Source organism: Dermacentor silvarum, chromosome 10 (genome assembly GCF_013339745.2).
Source record: "Dermacentor silvarum isolate Dsil-2018 chromosome 10, BIME_Dsil_1.4, whole genome shotgun sequence".
Lineage (NCBI taxonomy): Eukaryota > Metazoa > Arthropoda > Arachnida > Ixodida > Ixodidae > Dermacentor > Dermacentor silvarum.
Genome location: NC_051163.1, coordinates 21479477 through 21488036, shown reverse-complemented (window position 1 = coordinate 21488036; position 8560 = coordinate 21479477). Strand labels below are relative to the sequence as shown.

Sequence of the window (8560 nt, the reverse complement as noted above, 5' to 3'; positions counted from 1 at the left end):
TCGTATACTCGCAACCACGTATAGTTAGAACACCACGCGTCCTAGGAGTTCAAGCGTAACGCTAAACCTTGCTGTCGCTGTCCGCGTCACCCTTGGGGCGAAACTGCCAATGTTAAGCATGCCATACACTGCACCTTCGTATACTCGCAACCACGTATAGTTAGAACACCACGCGTCCTAGGAGTTCAAGCGTAACGCTAAACCTTGCTGTCGCTGTCCGCGTCACCCTTGGGGCGAAACTGCCAATGTTAAGCATGCCATACACTGCACCTTCGTATACTCGCAACCACGTATAGTTAGAACACCACGCGTCCTAGGAGTTCTAAGCGTAACGCTAAACCTTGCTGTCGCTGTCCGCGTCACCCTTGGGGCGAAACTGCCAATGTTAAGCATGCCATACACTGCACCTTCGTATACTCGCAACCACGTATAGTTAGAACACCACGCGTCCTAGGAGTTCAAGCGTAACGCTAAACCTTGCTGTCGCTGTCCGCGTCACCCTTGGGGCGAAACTGCCAATGTTAAGCATGCCATACACTGCACCTTCGTATACTCGCAACCACGTATAGTTAGAACACCACGCGTCCTAGGAGTTCTAGCGTAACGCTAAACCTTGCTGTCGCTGTCCGCGTCACCCTTGGGGCGAAACTGCCAATGTTAAGCATGCCATACACTGCACCTTCGTATAGTCGCAACATATAGTTAGAACACCACGCGTCCTAGGAGTTCAAGCGTAACGCTAAACCTTGCTGTCGCTGTCCGCGTCACCCTTGGGGCGAAACTGCCAATGTTAAGCATGCCATACACTGCACCTTCGTATACTCGCAACCACGTATAGTTAGAACACCACGCGTCCTAGGAGTTCAAGCGTAACGCTAAACCTTGCTGTCGCTGTCCGCGTCACCCTTGGGGCGAAACTGCCAATGTTAAGCATGCCATACACTGCACCTTCGTATACTCGCAACCACGTATAGTTAGAACACCACGCGTCCTAGGAGTTCAAGCGTAACGCTAAACCTTGCTGTCGCTGTCCGCGTCACCCTTGGGGCGAAACTGCCAATGTTAAGCATGCCATACACTGCACCTTCGTATACTCGCAACCACGTATAGTTAGAACACCACGCGTCCTAGGAGTTCAAGCGTAACGCTAAACCTTGCTGTCGCTGTCCGCGTCACCCTTGGGGCGAAACTGCCAATGTTAAGCATGCCATACACTGCACCTTCGTATACTCGCAACCACGTATAGTTAGAACACCACGCGTCCTAGGAGTTCAAGCGTAACGCTAAACCTTGCTGTCGCTGTCCGCGTCACCCTTGGGGCGAAACTGCCAATGTTAAGCATGCCATACACTGCACCTTCGTATACTCGCAACCACGTATAGTTAGAACACCACGCGTCCTAGGAGTTCAAGCGTAACGCTAAACCTTGCTGTCGCTGTCCGCGTCACCCTTGGGGCGAAACTGCCAATGTTAAGCATGCCATACACTGCACCTTCGTATACTCGCAACCACGTATAGTTAGAACACCACGCGTCCTAGGAGTTCAAGCGTAACGCTAAACCTTGCTGTCGCTGTCCGCGTCACCCTTGGGGCGAAACTGCCAATGTTAAGCATGCCATACACTGCACCTTCGTATACTCGCAACCACGTATAGTTAGAACACCACGCGTCCTAGGAGTTCAAGCGTAACGCTAAACCTTGCTGTCGCTGTCCGCGTCACCCTTGGGGCGAAACTGCCAATGTTAAGCATGCCATACACTGCACCTTCGTATACTCGCAACCACGTATAGTTAGAACACCACGCGTCCTAGGAGTTCAAGCGTAACGCTAAACCTTGCTGTCGCTGTCCGCGTCACCCTTGGGGCGAAACTGCCAATGTTAAGCATGCCATACACTGCACCTTCGTATACTCGCAACCACGTATAGTTAGAACACCACGCGTCCTAGGAGTTCTAAGCGTAACGCTAAACCTTGCTGTCGCTGTCCGCGTCACCCTTGGGGCGAAACTGCCAATGTTAAGCATGCCATACACTGCACCTTCGTATACTCGCAACCACGTATAGTTAGAACACCACGCGTCCTAGGAGTTCTAGCGTAACGCTAAACCTTGCTGTCGCTGTCCGCGTCACCCTTGGGGCGAAACTGCCAATGTTAAGCCTGCCATACACTGCACCTTCGTATACTCGCAACCACGTATAGTTAGAACACCACGCGTCCTAGCAGTTCAAGCGTAACGCTAAACCTTGCTGTCGCTGTCCGCGTCACCCTTGGGGCGAAACTGCCAATGTTGAGCCTGCCAAACACTGCACCTTCGTATACTCGCAACCACGTATAGTTAGAACACCACGCGTCCTAGGAGTTCAAGCGTAACGCTAAACCTTGCTGTCGCTGTCCGCGTCACCCTTGGGGCGAAACTGCCAATGTTAAGCATGCCATACACTGCACCTTCGTATACTCGCAACCACGTATAGTTAGAACACCACGCGTCCTAGGAGTTCAAGCGTAACGCTAAACCTTGCTGTCGCTGTCCGCGTCACCCTTGGGGCGAAACTGCCAATGTTAAGCATGCCATACACTGCACCTTCGTATACTCGCAACCACGTATAGTTAGAACACCACGCGTCCTAGGAGTTCAAGCGTAACGCTAAACCTTGCTGTCGCTGTCAGCGCGTCACCCTTGGGGCGAAACTGCCAATGTTAAGCATGCCATACACTGCACCTTCGTATAGTCGCAACCACGTATAGTAAATACACCACGCGTTCTATATAGGAGTTCAAATGTAACGCGAATTCTTGCGATCGCTGTCAGAGCTTCAACCTTGGCGAGAAACTGCCAATGCTGCAAGAATTTGCTGCTAAAGCATGAGCGCTCGCCCAAGGGTTTTCCAGCATTATAGAACGTCAACAGTACAGCGATCGGATCACTAGATTTGAATAAAAGGCTGGAATGTTTGCCAATATGGCGCACCCGTCTCATTCATGCGATTAGTTATCTCCAGTTTACTTTCAGTTAGTTAAATATTATTTGAGTTAGTTAAATATTATTTGAAAAACGTGTTACTAGCTGGAGAACCAAGACTTGTCATGAAGATTTAATTACGAGGTTAACGCGCGCATCCATAATGATATTTTAGACGAAGCCAAGATGAAGGCGAGTCCAAGATTTTCCGTATGCCACCATTACGGTATGGTATCAAAACACTCTTCAAACAAGTCGATAGGCGGCGGAGTCAAAACTTTTTTCTTTGGCTTCTACCGTCTCGTGATTAACTTGCGCCTACTCATTGATTTTTTTCTTTTCACTGCTGTTGAGTTCGGTCGTGAAACTTTTCTCCCGTACCAACTCCGGCAATTGGCCTTGTCAAACCACCACGATTTCAAGTCGCCGTACGACGAAGTCCGCTGAAGTTCGGCACGGCTTTGCAGCTTTTTGCAAAGCTCGCAGTATGGTTCCGGACTCGGAGGAACATAGTAATGATCTTTCCAGGTGTAGTAAGCGGCGTACTCCGTGTAGTTCTTCGATAGCTTGATCAGGTACTTGGCGAGATGCCTGGGAGATTTGAACGAAAGGGCGTCGATATAAGAATTGCGGGGAGCGACTTGGCTGTAATTTGCGCCGCCGAACACGACTGGTATGATGTCGTGCCTAAGTGCGTTATAGAGCTTCTCGGTGACGTACTCCACGCATATCGAGTTTTCAAATGCGAGTATGTAGAAATAGGTGCGCTCCAAGTCCGCGTAACAGGAATCACCTCGGGACTTCGGGCACCGGTGTTGACCACAGCGACCGTACGTGTCAACGTCCACGTATCTCCTTAGTTTAGCCACGTAATATTCTCTTCGGCCGATGGTGCGGCAGTTGCTGACCATCCACACGGCGGTTTTGTTCTTAGACTTCCAGAGGGCCCTCAAATCTCTCTTCGTGGTCGTAGTGAAGGCATCACGAGGCACAATCCGACCGTAGGGCGCGTAAACGTCCGAGTCTCTTCTGTACGTCATGGTCCAGTTGAACATATGGTACGTGATATGGAAGTCTGTGAATCGGGTGTGTGGTGGCGATTCCAACACGAAGAAGACCCATTTCTGCCAGCTGAAGCGCTTCGGCGGAAGGTCCGCCATATCGAGGGTGCGCGTATGGAAAACGACGGCGTCGGTATACTCTATCAGGCGTCGGTCATTCGTGACGAGGCACTCGGCAGGGCAGTCTTTCAGCACTATTTCGGTGTTTCTCGAATCATTGAGCTGCAGGATCCAAATAGGAGAGGATCTGGTCCACAACATGATCCGCAGCAAATCCTTCGCCACACTGCCGTTGTTTGGCGAGGCGAACAAAGCGTGAGAATGACCCTTCGGCTCTGGCATTCTTAAATATGTGATCGGCGTTACAGCGATGTACCACATTAAAGGGGCTGTCAGCGTCATGAACAAGTACAAGCTGAGAATAGGCGTCTTGACAGATGTCAGATGAAATGGCACGTGACGGCGGAACCAAGTACGATCCTGTAACCGACGAAAGGAAAAGATTGTACACGTTGGCATCGCACCTCGTAAATTATAATTACGCGTCAAATCGTCTGCGCGCACAAATATGTCACACAGACACGTTATTACAACGATAATGTTCGGGTGTGATGCGTTGGAAGGTTTTACCTCGTCGAGGCTCGTACATTGGTGTAAAAAAACAACGCTGCACAGTGTCCCGTGGGCGCGCGGTGCAGTATGGGAAAAGAGTGTACCTCGATCGAACAGGCGCTCCACCGCTTCTGCCGCACGTTTTACGCATTGGTGCTGTGGGAGTTAAAAAAAAGAAAGAAAACAATAAAAGAAATGAAAGAAATGAAAGGAATGAAAGGCGCCGCTTCTTTCTTGAAGTTCCACACGACATTAGTACACATGCCCACAGGCATCTGCATTTGTATTTACGTGCAAGAAATTGGAAAGAAATTACGCAGTTTATGCGGTAATCACCGCGAGCTGCCGCCCTTTCGCGGAGAGCTAAACTCTGCCGTAAACATATCACCTTCATTGCTTAAAACTTCGTTTACGGAATGCCGCGTTGTCGGACGGCGCGTAAGCAATGAGACCGTCGCTTCCTAAAAGAAAAGATGTTTGTGCCTTGTCATGCTGCCACAGTGTTCTGATAAGAGAAGCGCATGTATACGTTGTGAAGTTTTAGAAACGACCAAGGTGCTCGCCGGATGGTTGCACGCAGGTTGGGCGATCATGCATTCTTATTTCTAAAAAAAAAAGAAAAATAGGAAAATAAGCAACAGAAAGGAAGAGAAAGCACGCATATCATGCTGTCTCTTTCGCGAGAAAGCACTGTACTAGGATCGAATATATGGCCCGGGTCCTACCAATATTGTGCTCGTGTGACGCGATCCACCGAAACTAACCCTTACAGACACGAATTATGATCGACTATCGATACATGTGTGAAACATACATAATTTTATGCCAGGGTGCTTGAGACTCCATCTGTAAACAAATCAAGGTGGTAGAATGACTCGCTGCATTTTATAATGAGTCATCACAATACAGAGTAATTAAATACTTGAACATTGTAAAGTCAGTCGTGCTACGTTTCTTCATAAAAAGAATTCAATCGCCCGCTCCAAATACATGCACAAGTTATTTACTGGCCACAAGCATTCCAATATATATATATATATATATATATATATATATATATATATATTCGAGGTTGCTACCGACATGCCCCACGTCAAACATCACGTAGGACACGGTAGTGCCTTCACCAAAGCGGTACTGTGTAAAGATACACATCACTCATAAACAAAATGGAAGTAATATAGGCTAGCAGAATGTTCAATTTACCCTAAGCTTAATGTTTGTGCTCTATTCCTTGCTACCACTGCACAGAAATGGCAAAAATAGGTCGCGTCCACAAATGTGGACGCCGTGTCTGAAAGGGATAAGTAGTAGCTCGCAAAACCGTCTTCATTTGGGTGCATTGGATGCTGCTTCGCGGTGACAATCTATTTTATTGAAAGCTATTCTAATCAGCTGCAGTACGTAAAAAGTTATTATGGCCTTTTTCTTGCGTTTTTCGGGCCACGTCCTCTACGCTGCACGGTTCAAACATTAAGCCACCAATCGCAGCTAAGCGATATGATTCGTCAGAGGCCTTGGTTAACATCGCGGAGCAAGTAATATATTTTCGCATTACCGCACATTTACATTACCGAACAAGAACCAACCGAACATTACCGAATAACCGAACATTACCGAACAAGAAGAAGGTCCACAAGAACGTTAATTACCGCACAACACAGAACTAAGTGCATTGTTTTATTAAGCTTTAAAATATCGTGCGAGAAACTATGAAGCGAGCTCCTCTCCCACCATCCCGCATTAAAAAGTGAAATAACGTTCATTTGCAAAAACCGAAAAAAAAAAAATGAAATATTAGACAAGGCGGACCATAAACGAAGTCTACATGACCGTTGGCTCTGCTGCAGCTGTAGTACATGCTGCTGGGTTTTTAGTCCCCGAGTTCCGCAGCGCCGTATCCCCTAACCTATACCGACGGGGTCAAGGCCTACGAAGATCTTCGACGAAGAGTACGAACTGCTCTAGATCAACGGGAGCATGCATCTGCATTCACGGAAGGGCGATTCGACGTCAACGGGCCCTGTCGAGTCTATCATCGCAGTAGTGGCTTATTCTGGCAAGGGCAAACAATAATGCGATAAGATAGCGCAGAAGTACAGATTTATAGGAGCATATGACCGAGCAGCCTGCTGCGAGCTAACATATTCAGGCAGCGATTGGTACAAGGATATCAACGAGATCATGAAGGCTTGAGAGATCACTCCACCACGGCCACGATAACCGGAGATGCTTAAAGAAGCCACCAAGAAAGAATGTGGATAATGCCAATGAATTCCTCATCGACAGCTAACCGAGCAACATCGAGCCGAAGGAGCACCTGTCATCATCGACCAACTCGTCCGTTTCCTCGCGGGTGGCAATGTATTGAGAAGAGGAAGAGGAAGAAGCGCGCCATCACCAAGCGCACGTGCCAGTGACAACGGGGTTCCATTAAAGCAGCGGCAACGACGAGCAATCGTAAACGACGCATGCGCATGCAGTTACTACGTTTTTTACAAGGAGAGTCAATTTTCAATAAAGCGTGCCCCAAGGGGCGTCACCGGGGATCGAAGCTATATAGATCAAAAACCAGCAAAAATAGCCGTATCAGCCAGTTGTTATTACAGCAGTCAGTGGCGCTTACAGATTCTTGCATCAGTGCTATCGCCGCAGCCGGGTGCCGGCTGGTTGAGTGCAGACGGCAGCTGGTGCAAGATTGTCGCCGGAGCGAGCCTCGGCCGTAGACCACGGTCCACAGCCCACGGGCGGGAAGGAGGAAGCTATGCCAGCGCGATGCTGCTTCTGCCCACGTCCTAGGTGTTGGCTGCACCGATTATCCTTCTTGTCTTGTCCTTGTCTTGTCTTCCAAACTCCAAACCAAGCGATAATGACGATGACGATCATGATGGTTCCTTAAACAATGGCACGGTCGGGGATAGGCCAAGAACCTAGCTGGTAGCATTATCGCAAATATGTAAAGATATGATATTAACCGCTCATAAATATATTGTGTAATAGTGAGTCTTACCATAGCCTCCTCGATAAACTTATCGAGGAGGCTATGGTCTTACATAAACGAAAAGAAATTAAAAAATTAGCATAATATTATTTCTTTCCATCCAGAGCCCAAAACTTTCACGGCAAACTTGGGCTCTCCAGAGAGCCCACGATGCGGCGGTTAGGCTCGGACTACCTGTCCCCACGTGGAAGCGGCCCGCAGCTCTGCCCTAGGGCAAGGCTTCTCAGGTCCTTGTCAATAAAGTTACTTGTCTGTCTGTCTGTTCCTTGTGTAAGGTTGTTGTTGATGTTGTTGTCCCGAGTGGTTGTGGCGCATACCCACAGTGGGGGATTGGCCATGAATCGGGTGGTTATATTCGGTGCATAAAAACAAGGGAATAACGAATAGAATGCTGGAGTTTAGAAGGGAAAATTTTGTGAGAGAAGAAAAAAAACACTAATTAATAATAGGTTAAAAAAGAAATAAATGAATAAAAGAAAACTATGGTGGGAAAGGTGACAATAAGTTTAGCATGGTAATCGATTTGATTCAATGAGATAATTTTGGATTGCCAAGCAAGCATTTCTGTGGCTGAACCCAATAATAGAGGCTCCAAAAGATAGAATTACAGGTTCCGATAAATCTAGGCCAATATTGCGAAGCGGGATTTCTAGTAGTCTTTTCCTTATTGCAGAAAAACGCCTACAAGACAACAAGAAATGGTATATTGTCTCCGCTTCGCCACAGAATGAGCGTAATGGTGAGGGGACCAGACCAGACCTGTGTAAGTTAAAGTTTAACGTTGGGATACGGCAGCGCAGCCTCGTGATAAGGTTCCTTGGTTGGCTGGTCGGTTGCTTTTTCCTTGGCGATATGCCTAAACCCACTATGGGGACAGTCCGTTATTGCTCTTAAAGGCAATTCAAATGTAGCTCTTGTTATTCTGCC

General features: G+C 48.0%; 1 protein-coding gene across 1 annotated transcript; it reads right to left on the bottom strand.

Annotated features, from left to right (window-relative positions):
- Nucleotides 1–2818: 2818 nt before the first annotated feature.
- LOC119430912 (alpha-(1,3)-fucosyltransferase C-like) lies at nt 2819–4765 on the bottom strand. The gene has a single exon (XM_037698378.2). It carries the CDS (start codon nt 4537–4539, stop codon nt 3253–3255), a length of 1287 nt encoding a protein of 428 aa, XP_037554306.2. The 5' UTR covers nt 4540–4765; the 3' UTR covers nt 2819–3252.
- Between the last annotated feature and the right edge of the window lie 3795 nt (nt 4766–8560).

Bases quoted from the DNA above. Each gene is read 5' to 3' on its own strand.
- LOC119430912 (XM_037698378.2), bottom strand. From the start codon at position 4,539: ATGCCAACGTGTACAATCTTTTCCTTTCGTCGGTTACAGGATCGTACT.